The sequence below is a fragment of the Mizuhopecten yessoensis genome, unplaced genomic scaffold (assembly GCF_002113885.1).
Source record: "Mizuhopecten yessoensis strain PY_sf001 unplaced genomic scaffold, ASM211388v2 scaffold1721, whole genome shotgun sequence".
In the NCBI taxonomy this organism is placed as follows: Eukaryota; Metazoa; Mollusca; class Bivalvia; order Pectinida; family Pectinidae; genus Mizuhopecten; species Mizuhopecten yessoensis.
In genome coordinates this window covers 22,033-42,937 of record NW_018404188.1, presented here as the reverse complement: position 1 = coordinate 42,937, position 20,905 = coordinate 22,033, and the positions used below count along the sequence as shown (strand labels likewise).

General features: G+C 38.8%; 1 protein-coding gene across 2 annotated transcripts; it reads right to left on the bottom strand.

Annotated features, from left to right (window-relative positions):
* Positions 1 to 1,891: 1,891 nt before the first annotated feature.
* LOC110466982 (vesicle-associated membrane protein 7-like) lies at positions 1,892 to 17,041 on the bottom strand. Of its 2 annotated transcripts, none has more exons than XM_021523826.1 (9): positions 16,959 to 17,041; positions 14,527 to 14,735; positions 11,578 to 11,635; positions 10,968 to 11,017; positions 10,178 to 10,265; positions 9,947 to 10,037; positions 9,360 to 9,427; positions 3,241 to 3,333; positions 1,892 to 2,729 (listed from the first exon to the last, which is right to left on the bottom strand). In XM_021523826.1, exons 2-9 carry the CDS (start codon positions 14,670 to 14,672, stop codon positions 2,664 to 2,666), a joined length of 660 nt encoding a protein of 219 aa, XP_021379501.1. In that variant the 5' UTR covers positions 14,673 to 14,735; positions 16,959 to 17,041; the 3' UTR covers positions 1,892 to 2,663. The 2 variants fall into 2 exon arrangements, with proteins under 2 accessions (XP_021379501.1, XP_021379508.1); XM_021523833.1 differs by lacking the exon at positions 16,959 to 17,041 and adding an exon at positions 16,692 to 16,938.
* Between the last annotated feature and the right edge of the window lie 3,864 nt (positions 17,042 to 20,905).

Here is a 20,905-nt window from a genome sequence, read left to right as displayed (position 1 = left end):
AGCAAATCAGAACATTGGAAAATACAGCAAGAAACAGGACAGAAGATGATTCAATTTAAGAGGAAAACACCTGATAACCCCTTCTGTAGAAATACCAAGTTTGTGTACGGTCATAATACCTTAACATATTTTCACAAATTTTAGAAACAGAATTATGGAACTTGAGCTACTGTGACTTTCTCTTTGTTTCTATTTGTTTCACTATGCTTATACTCAGCTTATCAACGAGAAATTGCATAGTTATGCATTTATCTAAGGAATCAACTATGCAAATTTATGGATATATATTTCTACAATTTCCATTCTAAAAATGATCGAAATGAATTCAATTTGACCAATAAATTCATAAACTTAGAATGTCAAGTCAAAAATTTGATTAAGATTCATCTCAAAGAAAAATTCTCTTGTAAGTATTATGAATTTATCAATAACTTAGAAATTTCAAAATCAAAATGAGACTTACTAAATGTATTTGCATTTTCATAATTATAGAGTTACATATTCTATGTTATCAGATTGACAATCAACAGTCAGCAATATTTGATGATTTGTGATGATAATCACTTGTTTGTGGATTTGTTTACTTGTACAGCTTCATACTCGGGCCTTGTATAAATCCTTTTTAAGATCTACTGCGACTTTCATGATCTCCTTCTCAAACGAGTTCCATTCCCAATACATCATTGATGAACAGGATTATAAAGTGGTTTATTATATAAACTAATGAAACACTGTAACTGTACATAAATATACAAACACCTGCTTATTTGACAGCGTGAAGTGTCATAATAAACAGACTAAGGGAAGTAATTCTAAAAATTAACGGGTAAACTTAATACCTAGAGGGAAGATGTTAAGAATACACTTGTTGGTATTTAGAGTTACTCAACAAACACACTTTTTATAAACATTCTTAAGAGAAAAAAAAATCAAGGCAATGATCCAGGGAGAAAAATCAACAGCACAGGTGTGTATATTGACTGAGTAAAGGATAGCACAGTTAACTTTGAAGTTCAAGTGGAAATTCCTTATTTATGCAAAGGAAGCCATCAGTTATCTTGATAAATACATTTATTTACTCAGGACTCTGTGTGCCTTTACACACATGCATGTCTATGTATAATACACAGGTCAGGACTCTGTGTGCCGATTTCTTGGGAATTGTTTGTTTGATTGCACTCTTTCAGCAATGTCCATAATAATCAGAGACAATTTTATTGGGCATCTCATGGTACAGAATGAATCTAAATTATTGACAGCTATTTTAATGCCAGCATAAGTAGCAACAAAATACCTCTACAGAGTTGACTGGTAGATTTTGTATGTCTGTACTGAGTGATGACTAGGGCTAAGGAATCAGTCACTACACACAGTGAAGAAAAAAGATTATCTCTCTTTGTCTTGAGTTGTTTCCCTTTACCATCATGATCTACACCACAGCCGTTTGCGTTTAAATGGTCAAACCGGTCGGACCATAGTTGTTTGTTTATTGAATAATTATAAGGTTGGACCTAATAATCTGAAAAGCCTTGCAAGGCCTGCATGAACATTTGTAGGTCCACCAGGATTTATACCCTAAATTGTTACATTTATAAACGGTCAAATCGGTTGTTCCGCATAAACGAACAGGCCCCACATCTACATGTGGCAAAATACTGCTTAACCTGCTTCTTGCAACCTTCCGAGAGACAGATGGAAAAAGTAGGGTAAAACAAGACTTAACTTTCACCAAACTTGTATTTTATGGAGAAAATGAATTTGATGTGACACTTAGTGAATAGTTTATGAAATAAAGTTTCTTGATACAGTACACATGGTTTCTATCTAAGATAATGTTCTAAATATTGCTAGGATGGAACGTTTTGAAAATAAATGAACAATGAGAAAAAAATGTACAGAAAATCTATCTTTATCTTCAAAAATGCCTTCTATGCCACTCCCCTTGTAAAACATTTTTTTGGTTCCAATGCGTATCTGCCGGTAAAATTGGTTAATATGTTATTACATGAAGTAGCAACCCAGATGTCTATGATTCAAATGTATTTTTCTTAGGAAACTATTACATATCTTTCACAATGTACCAATGTAAACTCTTACACCACATTTACAAAAAGATTTCCAAATAATCTACATCTCTTTACAGGAAAGATCACAATCTCCCTTTACAGGAAAGATCACAATCTCTGGTTATGATCGCTGGTGACAGAACAGATCTGGATCACGGATCATAGTCTCTTTTTAGACAAAAGACTACCTGGTACTGATTTCTCCCTTTTTAACAGGAGTAATCCAAACAATTTAAATCTCTGTACAAAAGAAAATATCTCACTTATTTATTTCCCTTTTGGTGCAGGAAATATCCTACAATGTAATCACAGCTATCTTATCACAGGGACATTCGTGATTTTGATGTCCAACACCACAGTGTTGAAATGAAGCCAAGCTGTCCTTCCTTGACAAGCCACACTATATACACATTACTTTATACTCAGCTATCCCTGTGGTAGTCGGGGTGAATACATCAAGTATTGGTCAACTGACATCAGACAACACTGTTGATATTGCAGTTGATGATATAAAGGAGATAAATATGAAAGACAAAGGTTCTCTATGGTTGTGATGAGTTGTATATATGGCTAGACGAGTACAATGGTTTGGCGAGTTCACTTGCGAGTACACGGCCAGTCTAGTCCTCCACACGCAGCAGAAATAATGAAGTACAAGATCACCTACAAACATAATGCATATGAAAATTTAGATACAAAATCTTAAATATCAAAATGATGTCAAAATTGTAAAATTAACAAATATTGTTTAAACTATATTGAGACAGGATCATTGTGAGTTAAGTAAGTACTATGAAAGCACTATAATATGATGATTATTACTGTCTTATGATAAAATACGGACATTTTTATTTGCTTTAAGTAGCAAAAACACATAGGGTCAGAGTAAGAATTTAGAAAATTAACAATGGTGCTGAATCTTCTACCTTTCAAAATGGGAATCAAAAGTGTTTTAAAAAGGAAAAGTGTTCCCAGTTTTCTGAGCTTCATATGATTCCAGCCAAAACCTTTAAGTACTTTGTGCATATTGTCAAGATTGACAATATTTCAATCAGGAAAATATATTCATCCCTTAATACATAAACAGTCACTCTCTTTAAGATCTGAAAGATTATCTTCAATCTATTTCTAACCATCGGTGCCAAGTCAAGTATTCCAGTGAGGTTATACTTACAATGACAATTACAGCAATAATGATGGTGATTTTCATGTTTTTAAACCACATTGATCGTGCTAAGGTTCTGCTACTCTTCTTAAAGGTGACCGCCTGTATAATAAAGTACAACATATAAACATCTGATCAATTTTAGTAGTTTGCAAAAAAAATGTAAATAACATTTGAAATTAAAAAAAAAATCTGTTATTTGCGCCTTTTGTTCAGTTTTAGACAGTGGTTTTAATATTGTTCTATTTTATATTTTATATTGAAATCCACACTCTCCTAACAAAAGATGCTCTCTTTAAAACATCTGGAGAAAGTCCTGAGATGAGGAACTAGTGCTGAATGTCACTACAATTTACATTTGAAATAGATGATCTAAATTAAGGATCCCTGCCCTACTACTCTGGGTTTTTTCTATACAGTAACCTCCCCTTAAGCTTCCATGTCCCACTGCTCTGGGTTTTTCTATACAGTATACAGTAACCTCCCCTTAAGGATCCCTGTCCCACTGCTCTGGGTTTTTCTATACAGTAACCTCCCCTTAAGGATCCCTGTCCCACTGCTCTGGGTTTTTTCTATACAGTAACCTCCCCTTAAGCTTCCATGTCCCACTGCTCTGGGTTTTTCTATACAGTATACAGTAACCTCCCCTTAAGGATCCCTGTCCCACTGCTCTGGGTTTTTTTCTATACAGTAATCTCCCCTTAGGGATCCCTGTCCCACTAATCTGGATTTTTTTTATACAGTAACCTCCCCTTAAGGATCCCTGTCCCACTACTCTGTGTTTTTTCTATACAGTAATCTCCCCTTAAGAATACCTGTCCCACTACTCTGGGTTTTTTCTATACAGTAATCTCCCCTTAAGAATACCTGTCCCACTACTCTGGGTTTTTTCTATACAGTAATCTCCCCTTAGGGATCCCTGTCCCACTAATCTGGTTTTTTTTTATACAGTAACCTCCCCTTAAGGATCCCTGTCCCACTGCTCTTAGGGTTTTCTATACAGTAACCTCCCCTTAAGAATCCACGTCCAACTACTCTTGGGGTTTTCTATACAGTAACCTCCCCTTAAGGATCCCTGTCCCACTGCCCTGGGTTTTTTCTATACAGTAACCTCCTCTTAAGGATCCCTGTCCCACTGCTCTTGGGGTTTTCTATACAGTAACCTCCCCTTAAGGACCCCTGTCCCACTGCTCTGGGGTTTTTCTATACAGTATACAGTAACCTCCCCTTAAGGATCCCTGTCCCACTGCTCTTGGGGTTTTCTATACAGTAACCTCCCCTTAAGGATCCCTGTCCCACTGCTCTGGGTTTTTTCTATACAGTAACCTCCCCTTAAGGATCCCTGTCCCACTGCTCTGGGTTTTTTCTATACAGTAACCTCCCCTTAAGGATCCCTGTCCCACTGCTCTGGGTTTTTTCTATACAGTAACCTCCCCTTAAGGATCCCTGTCCCACTGCTCTGGGTTTTTTCTATACAGTAACCTCCCCTTAAGGATCCCTGTCCCACTGCTCTGGGTTTTTTCTATACAGTATACTCCCCTTAAGGATCCCTGTCCCACTGCTCTGGGTTTTTTCTATACAGTAACCTCCCCTTAAGGATCCCTGTCCCACTGCTCTGGGTTTTTTCTATACAGTAACCTCCCCTTAAGGATCCCTGTCCCACTGCTCTGGGTTTTTTCTATACAGTAACCTCCCCTTAAGGATCCCTGTCCCACTGCTCTGGGTTTTTTCTATACAGTAACCTCCCCTTAAGGATCCCTGTCCCACTGCTCTGGGTTTTTTCTATACAGTAACCTCCCCTTAAGGATCCCTGTCCCACTGCTCTGGGTTTTTTCTATACAGTAACCTCCCCTTAAGGATCCCTGTCCCACTGCTCTGGGTTTTTTCTATACAGTAACCTCCCCTTAAGGATCCCTGTCCCACTGCTCTGGGTTTTTTCTATACAGTAACCTCCCCTTAAGGATCCCTGTCCCACTGCTCTGGGTTTTTTCTATACAGTAACCTCCCCTTAAGGATCCCTGTCCCACTGCTCTGGGTTTTTTCTATACAGTAACCTCCCCTTAAGGATCCCTGTCCCACTGCTCTGGGTTTTTTCTATACAGTAACCTCCCCTTAAGGATCCCTGTCCCACTGCTCTGGGTTTTTTCTATACAGTAACCTCCCCTTAAGGATCCCTGTCCCACTGCTCTGGGTTTTTTCTATACAGTAACCTCCCCTTAAGGATCCCTGTCCCACTGCTCTGGGTTTTTTCTATACAGTAACCTCCCCTTAAGGATCCCTGTCCCACTGCTCTGGGTTTTTTCTATACAGTAACCTCCCCTTAAGGATCCCTGTCCCACTGCTCTGGGTTTTTTCTATACAGTAACCTCCCCTTAAGGATCCCTGTCCCACTGCTCTGGGTTTTTTCTATACAGTAACCTCCCCTTAAGGATCCCTGTCCCACTGCTCTGGGTTTTTTCTATACAGTAACCTCCCCTTAAGGATCCCTGTCCCACTGCTCTGGGTTTTTTCTATACAGTAACCTCCCCTTAAGGATCCCTGTCCCACTGCTCTGGGTTTTTTCTATACAGTATACAGTAACCTCCCCTTAAGGATCCCTGTCCCACTGCTCTGGGTTTTTTTCTATACAGTTTACAGTAACCTCCCCTTAAGGATCCCTGTCCCACTGCTCTGGGTTTTTTCTATACAGTATACAGTAACCTCCCCTTAAGGATCCCTGTCCCGCTGCTCTGGGGTTTTTCTATACAGTATACAGTAACCTCCCCTTAAGGATCCCTGTCCCACTGCTCTGGGGGTTTTCTACACAGTAACCTCCCCTTAAGGATCCCTGTCCCACTGCTCTGGGGTTTTTCTATACAGTATACAGTAACCTCCCCTTAAGGATCCCTGTCCCACTGCTCTGGGTTTTTTCTATACAGTAACCCCCTATAACTTCTGTATGGATATAACCCTAGAACAGTCTAGCCCTACTGATTTTTATTCACCAAGAACACTGTTGTTGATTATATTTTGTTTATTTCATCTTTATTATTTCTCACAAAAATCCCGCATTGTTATGCTTTTTTCTTCAGAAATTATTTATAAAAGCTAGAGTCATAGCAGAAAAATAACAAGCAGCATACTTACGTACCTATGATTTTATGAAACAAGAATTAACAAGTTTCCTAAACTTAATATCATCACAATGTTCTGTGGTATCTCAATGGGAGATATTACATGCATGTGATAGGTTTACTAACACAGCATAATAGCCTCAGCATGCAACAGCCCTCTTATATTGCAGTCACTTTTATTTGATAAATTGTGTATCTTAGAGATATTTGATAATCAGACACTTGTGACAGTAATTTTAGAAAAAATAGTGATAAAAATGTCAATACCTGGTAGTATTCACAGCCCTTGCAATTTGTTTGAGCTACATATTCAAGTATAAATTGTGTGTAGTTAACCTACATCTATCTTTTAACACAAAAAAAACATTTGTCAAAAGTATGTGAAGCCATGTGGGCTGAGTCTAACAAAAATATTCTACTAAGTACATCTAGTATCTACACCTAAGATAACAATAAAGCATGGTTGGGTCACTTACATTGGAGCTAAGTACATCTAGTATCTATACCTATGATAACAATAAAACATGGTTGGGTCACTTACATTGGAGCTAAGTCCATCTAGTATCTACACCTAAGATAACAATAAAGCATGGTTGGGTCACTTACATTGGAGCTAAGTACATCTAGTATCTATACCTAAGATAACAATAAAGCATGGTTGGGTCACTTACATTGGAGCTAAGTCCATCTAGTATCTACACCTAAGATAACAATAACACATGGCTGGGTCACTTACATTGGAGCTATAATTACATCTAGTATCTACACCTAAGATAACAATAACAATTGCTTGGGTCACTTACATTGGAGCTAAGTACATCTAGTATCTATACCTATGATAACAATAAAGCATGGTTGGGTCACTTACATTGGAGCTATAATTACATCTAGTATCTACACCTAAGATAACAATAAAGCATGGTTGGGTCACTTACATTGGAGCTAAGTACATCTAGTATCTACACCTAAGATAACAATAAAACATGGTTGGGTCACTTACATTGGAGCTAAGTACATCTAGTATCTACACCTAAGATAACAATAACACATGGTTGGGTCACTTACATTGGAGCTAAGTACATCTAGTATCTACACCTAAGATAACAATAACACATGGTTGGGTCACTTACATTGGAGCTAAGTACATCTAGTATCTACACCTAAGATAACAATAACACATGGTTGGGTCACTTACATTGGAGCTAAGTACATCTAGTATCTACACCTAAGATAACAATAACACATGGTTGGGTCACTTACATTGGAGCTAAGTACATCTAGTATCTACACCTAAGATAACAATAACACATGGTTGGGTCACTTACATTGGAGCTAAGTACATCTAGTATCTACACCTAAGATAACAATAACACATGGTTGGGTCACTTACATTGGAGCTAAGTACATCTAGTATCTACACCTAAGATAACAATAACACATGGTTGGGTCACTTACATTGGAGCTAAGTACATCTAGTATCTACACCTAAGATAACAATAACACATGGTTGGGTCACTTACATTGGAGCTAAGTACATCTAGTATCTACACCTAAGATAACAATAACACATGGTTGGGTCACTTACATTGGAGCTAAGTACATCTAGTATCTACACCTAAGATAACAATAACACATGGTTGGGTCACTTACATTGGAGCTAAGTACATCTAGTATCTACACCTAAGATAACAATAACACATGGTTGGGTCACTTACATTGGAGCTAAGTACATCTAGTATCTACACCTAAGATAACAATAACACATGGTTGGGTCACTTACATTGGAGCTAAGTACATCTAGTATCTACACCTAAGATAACAATAACACATGGTTGGGTCACTTACATTGGAGCTAAGTACATCTAGTATCTACACCTAAGATAACAATAACACATGGTTGGGTCACTTACATTGGAGCTAAGTACATCTAGTATCTACACCTAAGATAACAATAACACATGGTTGGGTCACTTACATTGGAGCTAAGTACATCTAGTATCTACACCTAAGATAACAATAACACATGGTTGGGTCACTTACATTGGAGCTAAGTACATCTAGTATCTACACCTAAGATAACAATAACACATGGTTGGGTCACTTACATTGGAGCTAAGTACATCTAGTATCTACACCTAAGATAACAATAACACATGGTTGGGTCACTTACATTGGAGCTAAGTACATCTAGTATCTACACCTAAGATAACAATAACACATGGTTGGGTCACTTACATTGGAGCTAAGTACATCTAGTATCTACACCTAAGATAACAATAACACATGGTTGGGTCACTTACATTGGAGCTAAGTACATCTAGTATCTACACCTAAGATAACAATAACACATGGTTGGGTCACTTACATTGGAGCTAAGTACATCTAGTATCTACACCTAAGATAACAATAACACATGGTTGGGTCACTTACATTGGAGCTAAGTACATCTAGTATCTACACCTAAGATAACAATAACACATGGTTGGGTCACTTACATTGGAGCTAAGTACATCTAGTATCTACACCTAAGATAACAATAACACATGGTTGGGTCACTTACATTGGAGCTAAGTACATCTAGTATCTACACCTAAGATAACAATAACACATGGTTGGGTCACTTACATTGGAGCTAAGTACATCTAGTATCTACACCTAAGATAACAATAACACATGGTTGGGTCACTTACATTGGAGCTAAGTACATCTAGTATCTACACCTAAGATAACAATAAAGCATGGTTGGGTCACTTACATTGGAGCTAAGTACATCTAGTATATATACCTAAGATAACAATAAAGCATGGTTGGGTCACTTACATTGGAGCTAAGTACATCTAGTATCTATACCTAAGATAACAATAAAGCATGGTTGGGTCACTTACATTGGAGCTAAGTACATCTAGTATCTACACCTAAGATAACAATAAAGCATGGTTGGGTCACTTACATTGGAGCTAAGTACATCTAGTATCTACACCTAAGATAACAATAACACATGGTTGGGTCACTTACATTAGAGCTTAGCTCATCTGTTTTATCAACTAATAGCTCGAGTCTCTCTTCTCGATCTGCAATTTGATCTGAAAAATAATGTCAAGTTTTACTATTAAGCCTTATACACATTTATATAGATGTAAAACATATATCCATTTGCTTTATATTGGGTGATCAAAATAAACTGTAACAAGAGTGTATTTTGTCAGATCTAGAACTCTGATCAAACTGGCCATGCAATGTCACACTCGACCCAATCAATTATTAACTTGATCTTGTCAGATGACTGGACATGAACTTATAAACAATTGTTTATGAAACAATATAAACACATCTTTATGACATCACAATATAAACACATCTTTATGACATCACAATATAAACACATCTTTATGACATCACAATATATTGCCCATGCTACGCTTCCTCTGAAGCTTTCTTCAAAACAATCAACATATTTAGAAGTAATTTGCAAACATTTAGCGATTCAATCAGCATGATAAATTCATTACATTACAAAGTGTTTGATAATTACTGACCAAACAGGATACTGATCTGGTCTGTAAGGCTGGTAACTTCAGAAATGTACTACATATGCAACCTACCAATATTTCTGACCATGATGCCCTTGAGTTCATCGACCTGACCTTGTACCTTCTCTACATGGTCTTGCTCTTGATTTTCTGTTACAAATTTCTAAAATACACAAACCAGTTTACGTGTTATTTATTTCTCAGAGACAAAACTTCAAAAATATCATGGGGATTAATTTCCCAATTAAAAGAACTTGTAAAAATGACAACAATACAATTTAATTCAAAGAACAGCAGTCATACCATTTGTGAGGCCATAACACGTGAGAACTCGCTGTTCATAGCGTAGGGGAGAGCTGTCTGGGCCCGCACACCATACTGAGCCTGGAATCTGTAAATATCACAAAAACAATATACTTACATACTTACATACTTACTAATAAATACAGGATTATTGTATATATGCGATAAGACACAATTGCTCTTACCCATATATCAGCCCTTGCTGTATCACACTCCAAAACCTGTATTAGCCCCCCCCATATCAGTCCGCAAAACCTGTATCACACCCCCTTTATATGAAATTTTTCTTTCTTCAATATTTCAAAAGTAAAACAGATCATAAGATAGTAGATATATCTGTATTGTATTAGTAAGTATGTAATAAACAGAATAAAACATGCATTTTTCCATATCACACCCAGTATCGAAGGCCTGGGGCTGATATTAGAGTTTCGGGTTGATCGATACTTGGTGTGATATGGAAAAAGGCATGTATTATCATATATATACAACAATGTTTTATATAACTACTATTATATATGTATGCGTAATATTTACATAGGCCTCAAAACTAAAACTGGTTAATGATCATTATCATCGTAAAATGTATATTATTAATCAATAGACAATACATACTTTAGGCATAGTTATTTTAGCAATAATATTTTTAGCACTCTTTGGGCTAATTTGAATCATGCCGGATGCCTTTAACTTCACAGCTGTCATCAATGTGCAGAAATACTTTAATGTTTTGTACATTGATGTGTATGTAATTGCATATTTAATTTTTTAACAAGAAGTAATGTATTACCTTCGCTTTACTTCATTCAGGAATAAAAATGCCTTTGATCTCTCAAAATCCTGTAAGATATAAAGGGAAAAATTCAACAATCTTATCTTTTATTATACCATAACAAATATACATGTAAAGTATATTCATATATGGAAATAGTTGTTTCCTATGTAAAGTATATTCATATATGGAAATAGTTGTTTCCTATGGTAAGTATAATCATATATGGAAATAGTTGTTTCCTATAGAAACAGAATGTTAGGTTAAAATATGGAAAAATGCTTTCACAAAATTATCCGGTAATATGAACTGTATTCCCATGTTTGTTGAAGTAATTCTAACTTGGTGCAATAGTTTTAATCATAATAACAAACCGCTATGTAAGGGCAGTAGGTACAACATTCCATTTGAAATATATATCTAATATTAATACGAGCTTTAATTTGTAAGTTTCGATGACATAATGTTTTCAGCATTCAAGATTAATTAATACAGTAAATTACATTTACAGAGATATATTCATATATATCATGTATAATAACAATTAATACTGATTAATATTCCTGTTGCAAAATATTGTTTAAACATTAATCCATTTGAACAGAAATAGAGCATGTTCTGTACTTACATCATCTGTTATACATAAGTACACAATTCTGTCATCGCATATGTAATGAAACAGGTAACTGCAAATACAAAAAGAAAGAAAAAAATTAACAGAGAACTTTGGTTTTGCAATGAACTGGCATTTTGTAGTTGATTCATACTTGGCTGATTTGAGTACAGAGTATTCAGTCCCCACTCACACACTCTGTACAGAGTATTCAGTCCCCACTCACACATTCTGTACAGAGTATTCAGTCCCCACTCATACCCTCTGTACAGAGTATTCAGTCCCCAATCACACACTCTGTACAGAGTATTCAGTCCCCACTCACAGACTCTGTACAGAGTATTCAGTCCCCACTCACAGCCTCTGTACAGAGTATTCAGTCCCCACTCACAGACTGTGTACAGAGTATTCAGTCCCCACTCACACACTCCGTACAGAGTATTCGGTCCCCACTCACACATTCTGTACAGAGTATTCATGCAGTCCCCACTCACACACTCTGTACAGAGTATTCAGTCCCAACTCACACATTCTGTACAGAGTATTCAGTCCCCACTCACAGACTCTGTACAGAGCATTGAGATCAGTCCCCATTCACACACTCTGTACAGAGAGTTCAGTCCCCACTCACACATTCTGTACAGAGTATTCATGCAGTCCCCACTCACACACTCTGTACAGAGTATTCAGGCCCCACTCACAGACTCTGTACAGAGTATTCAGTCCCCATTCACACACCCTGTACAGAGTATTCAGTCCCCACTCACACATTCTGTACAGTAGTCAGTCCCCACTCACACACTCTGTACAGAGTATCCAGTCCCCACTCACAGACTCTGTACAGAGTATTCAGTCCCCACTCACCCACTCTGTACAGAGTATTCAGTCCCCACTCACAGACACTGTACAGAGTATTCAGTCCCCACTCACACACTCCGTACAGAGTATTCGGTCCCCACTCACACATTCTGTACAGAGTATTCATGCAGTCCCCACTCACACCCTCTGTACAGAGTATTCAGTCCCCACTCACAGACTGTGTACAGAGTATTCAGTCCCCACTCACACACTCCGTACAGAGTATTCGGTCCCCACTCACACATTCTGTACAGAGTATTCATGCAGTCCCCACTCACACACTCTGTACAGAGTATTCAGTCCCAACTCACACATTCTGTACAGAGTATTCAGTCCCCACTCATACCCTCTGTACAGAGTATTCAGTCCCCACTCACACAATCTGTACAGAGTAGTCAGTCCCCACTCACACACTCTGTACAGAGTATTCAGTCCCTATTCACACACTCTGTACAGAGTATTCAGTCCCCACTCACCCACTCTGTACAGAGTATTCAGTCCCCACTCACAGACTCTGTACAGAGTATTGAGATCAGTCCCCATTCACACACTCTGTACAGAGTGTTCAGTCCCCACTCACACATTCTGTACAGAGTATTCATGCAGTCCCCACTCACACACTCTGTACAGAGTATTCAGTCCCCACTCACAGACTCTGTACAGAGTATTCAGTCCCCACCCACAGACTCTGTACAGAGTATTCAGTCCCCATTCACACACTCTGTCCAGAGTATTCAGTCCCCACTCACAGACTCTGTACAGAGAATTCAGACCCCACTCACAGACTCTATACAGAGTATTCAGTTTCCACTCACACACTCTGTACAGAGTATTCAGCCCCCACTCACACACTCTGTACAGAGTATTCAGGCCCCACTCACAGACTCTGTACAGAGAATTCAGTCCCCACTCACATACTCTATACAGAGTATTCAGTCTCCACTCACACATTCTGTACAGAGTATTCATGCAGTCCCCCCTCACACACTCTGTACAGAGTATTCAGTCCCAACCCACAGACTCTGTACAGAGTATTCAGTCCCCCCTCACAGACTCTATACAGAGTATTCAGTCTCCACTCACACACTCTGTACAGAGTATTCAGACCCCACTCACAGACTCTGTACAGAGTATTGAGATCGGTCCCCATTCACACACTCTGTACAGAGTGTTCAGTCCCCCCTCACACATTCTGTACAGAGTATTCATGCAGTCCCCCCTCACACACTCTGTACAGAGTATTCAGTCCCAACCCACAGACTCTGTACAGAGTATTCAGTCCCCACCCACAGACTCTGTACAGAGTATTCAGTCCCCACCCACAGACTCTGTACAGAGTATTCAGTCCCCACCCACAGACTCTGTACAGAGTATTCAGTCCCCCCTCACAGACTCTATACAGAGTATTCAGTCCCCACTCACAGACACTGTACAGAGTATTAAGTCCCCACTCACACACTCTGTACAGAGTATTCAGCCCCCACTCACACACTCTGTACAGAGTATTCAGCCCCCACTCACACACTCTGTACAGAGTATTCAGCCCCCACTCACACACTCTGTACAGAGTATTCAGGCCCCACTCACAGACTCTATACAGAGTATTCAGTTTCCACTCACACACTCTGTACAGAGTATTCAGCCCCAACTCACACATTCTGTACAGAGTATTGAGTCCCCACTCACACACTCTGTACAGAGTGTTCAGTCCCCCCTCACACATTCTGTACAGAGTATTCATGCAGTCCCCACTCACACACCCTGTACAGAGTATTCAGTCCCCACTCACACACTGTACAGAGTATTCAGTCCCCACTCACAGACTCTGTGCAGAGAATTCAGTCCCCACTCACAGACTCTGTACAGAGAATTCAGTCCCCACTCACAGACTCTATACAGAGTATTCAGTCTCCACTCACACACTCTGTACAGAGTATTCAGTCCCCACTCACAGACACTGTACAGAGTATTCAGTCCCCACTCACACACTCTGTACAGAGTATTCAGTCCCCACTCACACATTCTGTACAGAGTATTCAGTCCCCATTCATACACTCTGTACAGAGTATAAGTACATTTTCATAATTACAATGTATGATATCTTACCTTCCATGAGAATATGTCAGTTTGGAATTTTCTGGTGCAATTTTGGATATAATTTGTTCTGTGACCTCAGTGAAGTTCCCGGCACAGCTGGCATATTTAGCCAGTACAGTGGCGCCTCTGGCAACAACTGCAAATAAGATGGGCATTTTGCCTTTCGTGTATGTGGCTGTAATCCCAAACTCTTCGGTTAGTTTTCGCTATTTTTTGTACTGAAAAGAAGAAGACTTATTGCAATTCAAATCAAATTAGAGTAAGTACAAGTAATTAGACAGTACATTTTACTTCACCTTCTTCAGTAAACCAGTCTCCAACAAGTAGAAGTATCAGGGAACCAGTAATCAATGCCTGACAGCTATATATATAGCGCACCTTCTATTTCTTCAAAATCTAAGAATGTTCTATTATTTTTGATATTCAGTGAATTTCTCATACAGGATACACCAGAAACTAAATATTCAAATATAAAATAACTATAAATAATTTTACACAATAATTATACCCAATGTTCATATACAATATTACATATGTAGCAGAAGTAGAGTGGGTCGATTGTTGGCAACCAACTGGTACTAACGTATAACATATATAGCTCATTGGTTAGAACATACATCTAGAATTTGGAGGTCCAGTATTCCAATACCAGTCTGCTGGCAGCAGCATTTTTTTCCTTTTCTGTTTTATTTGGCACCCAGCTAAATATAACAACTTGTTATGAGGTGTTTTTTTCGGGCTCAAGGACTTTGTTAAAGGAGGGAGCTAGGAATGTAGCAGAACTTGATTGTGTGATGTTTCCCCTATGGTCCATACCAGTGACACTGGAGATTCCGGCGAGTATATATACCCACCCCAACTGGGGTGTATCAATATTCTAGTATAGATGCAAATATATAAAGCGGTTCACAAATTATCATCCGTGGTTATAGGACCTTAATCTCCCCCATGGAAATTTTAAAAAGTTGGCAAGTATGATACAAATACATGTACTTATACTCATCATCAGCACCACTCAAATGATGTTTGTTTACTGGGAATTCGAAAGCCAACATCTTTCTCAACTCCCTGGGGAACATACAGCCGGTGCTGCTTTTTCGACGCTTACAGCTAGCATTCAATAGATGATATCGCGATCAGTGGAACTCTTCAAATAGGAGGGGATTTTACTGTACTCGCTGGGGCAACAGATATATAAACAACATGGCAGCGCCAAAACATTCAGATACGAATTTTCACGAACTTCCATGTAATGAATTGGGTAATATTTTAAAGTCAAAAGGTATCCCCTACTCCAAATAAGAATAAGGGGGAGCTAGTACACCTATGATAGCAAGCAAGACATGTTAAATTGGCCAGATATTGAAAAAGAGGACGAAGCTAAAGTGTCACAGTTGTGACGGACCGTCAGCGGCGTACAGAGTATCGTGTGTTACCTTTATGTAAATGATATGTCAGAAGGCTTGTTTTGGACAAACAATTTGATTGGAATGTCATAACTAAATGCATTTGATGTGACCTCTATTCTTGTGAGTTATTTTGTTGGTTCAATACAGTGAAGTAGGGGCATATTGTTTACACATAGCAGATTGTTTTGCCCCTGTATCCTCGCATGACTTGTGCATTTTCCGGCAAGAACTCTTTGAAGGGGAGTAACTCGTGGATGGTCGAGTTAACATCTATTCTAGCACTGCCCAACCACATACTCATTTACAGCTGAGTAGACTGGAACAAAGATACAACACAGTGCTGTGCCATGACTCGAATCGATATCTGCAACCCTTCGGTCACAAGCCCTGCACGCGTCCTTCCACTGTGGACTACTGTGCTTTGAAATACCGATGTAAAGTCTGATACAGTTTTTCTTTCCGTTTTATTACTACGCCCTGCAGGTTATCTGTTTACTCGGGAAGGCTCAACTGCTGTGCCAGTTCTTTTTGACAAGGTAGATTAGAAATTAGCTAATAAAAGGTAGGTCTATATGCTATCATAAGTGAATAATTAAATAGATTTACAGGGCTCTGACAATTATATAAGCTGACAACCGTCATTTACTTTGATACAATATTTGTTACAGTTACTTGTTAGGCCTAAGCGAATGTATTGGTGCTGGTGTCAGTTTCACGGAAGTGAATCAATCACAAATATGTTTATCTGACGTACATTATACAAACCTTGTTATATGTATACTACGCCGTTCTCTTCGCACTTAAGCCCGTTTATTACCGTGGTAATATAGCTATCACTATGCTACACAACACTTTTCCTGTTTCTGTGTGTTGACATTTTGCATAGTCACATGACTCATGATCACCCTCAAGTGACTTTTTATAATAATCATCATATCACGCGAGAGTGTAGCCTCCATTCAATATAAACTTATTTGTCACATAAAGATAAGCTACGAAAGTTCACACGCTGTTCTGTTTCAACAAACCTACCGTTTTAAATACGATACAACCTTCAGGCGTAGTCGATGTTTACAACATTACAGAGATGAACAGGAAGTGACGTAAAAGTGTTTCCCGCGGTAAATGAAATTTACGAATTGTGGTATAGAAAACGGAAACGTGACGTTACATTCACCATGATTCAGCATCACATGATGACAGAAGTAAGCTATATTTATCCATAACCTAGTCTAGTTGCATTAAGATAATTCTAAAGACTTAAAACAGTACTGTACGTAGTAGTCCGTCTGCCATTGGCTTTGGACTCATAATTTTATTTTTATATAGCATATATCGCGATATAACTAAAAAGTTCATCATCATTATATTATTTTGGGTGTATTCAGAACTTTGTATTATCTTCAGTCATAGCTATCGCAAAATAAATGTCATAGAAAGGTATTAAACCCGATGAATGTAATGAAATCGTTAATTAAGAGACTAATTGTGCATGAAGATAGCATTACTTGTGCTGCTACAATGCAGTGGCGTTATAAAGAGTAACAATACACTAGTACAAAGTTAATATCACAAATCATCGACCTCCACGTGATTATGATCTAACCATGAGGAAGTAAGAAAAGTTGTGCTGTTTTCATAAATATATATATACATTTCCGAACAAGGATAACACATACATGTAGGACGGAAAGTCGCAGTTAGATTGTCCACAAAATGTATAGGGGCCGGGAGACCGGTCTAAGTTTAATTCGGCCCGGGGTTAGTCTGGTGTAACGTTGAAAATTGACTCTCACGTTGAAAATGGACCCTTTTTTAAAAGAGGTCAATTTTCCATGCGTAGGTCGTTGAAAACGGACCCTTACTTTTTCCGACTACCATCTGTTAGATTTTTGCTAATGTAGGTCAAATTTTCAAAACTAGGTCACAGTGACCCAATTTGGTCAAACTACATGTTACTGTTTATTTCTTTAATGTTCCTTTTTCAACGGCTTCCCGGTTCAATATTCAACGGGGGTCCATTTTCAACGTTACACCGGCCACCCCTGATATTTTTTGTCTTGAGAAAATATTTACATATGAGAACACACCGACAGCTCCACGTGGTGGTATATATAGCAACCTAGCATTGACTTTTGTATTGCTGTCATATTCGAATTTATTGGAATATCGGTTCGGCTCATGATATCTGGTCACGTTTGGCCCACGATATACATTTAACAAGTCGTGAAATTGGCGGGAATAATCTGATGTTGCATGCTTTAGATTATGATGTCATAATTTGCCCCAAACCGCCCAGCCGAACTTGCCCCAAGACTGGGCACGCCCGCCCATCAAATCTTCCGATTTCAGCAATTTAATGGCATACTGTCCAAAACGACTTCAATAAAAAAAAATGGCTCTAACTTGCCCCGGTCTCCCCACTAATAAAACCTATCATATTTAGCCAGTGTAAAACCAATCGGGACTGATAAATTATCTAATGGGTCAGGTAAATTTCCCATGACTGTCAATTTCACATTATACCGTATCAAATTACATGTATGTCATGACGATGTAAAAGTGCGACAGGAAACGCTGGAGTTTTTCATACATGTAGGAGATTCAGAACGGTTTCCTTTACTAGTTCAGTGAGTGTTGTTTTGGGTTAAACGTAATTGCAATTCGCAACCATTTTTTAAATTCCAGAGACCTGTTCGTTTATGTGGAACAAACGGTTTGTCTGTTTTTAAACGTAACATTTTCGGTTACAAATACTGGCGGACCTACACATGTTTATGCAGGCCTTGCAAGGATTTGTCAAGGCTCGCCTGAAAGCAGCATCAGATTAATAGGTCCGACCTTATTTTATAAACGAACAACTCTGGTCCAAACGGTTCACAAAAGCGGCCCAGAAGTCATGCTCACTTACATCCTGTGCAAGGACATTAAGTGAGCCAATGGAATTTCGCAGCAAGAGAAAGAGCAACACTATCGAAAAGTCACGACTTCCACGATAATCTTAATCTTTTCAATATTTGTTCTCTCCTGTTATCTGTCTTTTGCCTTTTACAAAATACATCTCATAAGAGACGTAACTCCCATTAACAAGTAAGTTGATTTACTGTGTATTGCTAGTCACAGTGTGATTTGGCGAACACTAACATGGATGAAGGATTATGAATCAAGTACACCCACATGTACAGTCATTTATCCAGTAACAGTGGAGTCCCTAAGGTGGAGTCCTTAAGGTGGAGTCCCTAAAGTGGTCCCTAAGGCGGAGTCCCTAAGGTGGTCCCTAAGGTGGAGTCCCTAAGATGGTCCCTAAGGTGGAGTCCCTAAGGTGGAGTCCTTAAGGTGGAGTCCCTAAGGTGGAGTCCCTAAGGTGGTCCCTAAGGTGGAGTCCCTAAAGTGGAGTCCCTAAGGTGGAGTCCCTAAGGTGGTCCCTAATGTAGAGTCCCTAAGGTGGAGTCCCTAAGGTGGTCCTTAAGGTCGAGTCCCTAAAGTGGAGTCCCTAAAGTGGAGTCCCTAAAGTGGAGTCCTTAAGGTGGTCCCTAAGGTGGAGTCACTAAGGTGGAGTCCCTAAGATGGAGTCCCTAAGGTGGAGTCCCTAAGGTGGTCCCTAAGGCGGAGTCCCTAAGGTGGTCCCTAAGGTGGAGTCCCTAAGATGGTCCCTAAGGTGGAGTCCTTAAGGAGGAGTCCCTAAAGTGGAGTCCCTAAGGTGGAGTCCCTAAGGTGGTCCCTAAGGTAGAGTCCCTAAGGTGGAGTCCCTAAGGTGGTCCTTAAGGTCGAGTCCCTAAGGTGGAGTCCCTAAAGTGGAGTCCTTAAGGTGGTCCCTAAGGTGGAGTCACTCACTAAGGTGGAGTCCCTAAGGTGGAGTCCCTAAGATGGAGTCCCTAAAGTGGTCCCATAGTGGAGTCCCTAAGGTGGAGTCCCTAAGGTGGTCCCTACGGTAGAGTCCCTAAGGTGAAACCCGTATTCAATATATGGAGTAAACGTGTTTTTGATTTTGTCGAAAAGGTGTACTGCGTTATTCAATCGTTGCGGTCTGACTTTAAACTTCATTTTTATAACCCGATTGAGCAAAAGTCTTGAATGGTTCGAACAACAATTGTTAAGAGATTGAATGACCAAGTAATAACAATCAAATGTGTTTACTGAGTAAATGAATTGGAATGTAAAGAATATTACATCATAAACAGATAATGTATAATACTTTCTGTGATGTCACATCTATTTCAAGAAAAAGATGAGTAATGTTTTCAACACAAAATATAATACCTTTGTTAAAATTTATTACAGATATAATACCTTTATTTAATTTTATTACAGATATAAAGGTTTAATTTTAATGAACAGTTTTATTACAGGTATACGGTTGATTTATGAAATGAAAATGTGCTATATTTGAGATATGTTTCATGTATAATTCAACAAACCACATTTATTAGCAATGCCATGCATACATGACACCGTGTTTCACTCTTTATCTGAGAGGCTATTACATACATAACACCGTGCTTTACTTTTTATCTGAGAGGCTATTACATACATAACACCGTGCTTTACTTTTTATCTGAGAGGCTATTAAATACATAACACCGTGCTTCGCTCTTTACCTGAGAGGCTATTACATACATAACACCGTGCTTTGCTCTTTATCTGAGACGCTATTACATACATAACATCGTGCTTCACTCTTTATCTGAGAGGCTATTACATACATAACCCCGTGCTTCGCTCTTTATCTGAGAGGCTATTACATACATAAAACCGTGCTTTACTTTTTATCTGAGAGGCTATTAAATACATAACACCGTGCTTCGCTCTTTACCTGAGAGGCTATTACATACATGACACCGTGCTTCACTGTTTATCTGAGAGGCTATTACATACCTAACACAGTGCTTCACTCTTTATCTGAAGGGCTATTACATACATAACACCGTGCTTCGCTCTTTATCTGAGAGGCTATTACATACATAACACCGTGCTTCGCT

What these genes read in the sequence shown, in the direction of transcription:
- LOC110466982 (XM_021523826.1), bottom strand. Translation starts at nt 14,672, where the DNA reads ATGCCCATCTTATTTGCAGTTGTTGCCAGAGGCGCCACTGTACTGGCT. An exon ending in CAGATGAGCTAAGCTCTAAT is followed by an intron (nt 3,334 to 9,359) that starts GTAAGTGACCCA and finishes TTTATTATACAG; the next exon opens with GCGGTCACCTTTAAGAAGAG. An exon ending in TTATTGCTGTAATTGTCATT is followed by an intron (nt 2,730 to 3,240) that starts GTAAGTATAACC and finishes TTATGTTTGTAG; the next exon opens with GTGATCTTGTACTTCATTAT.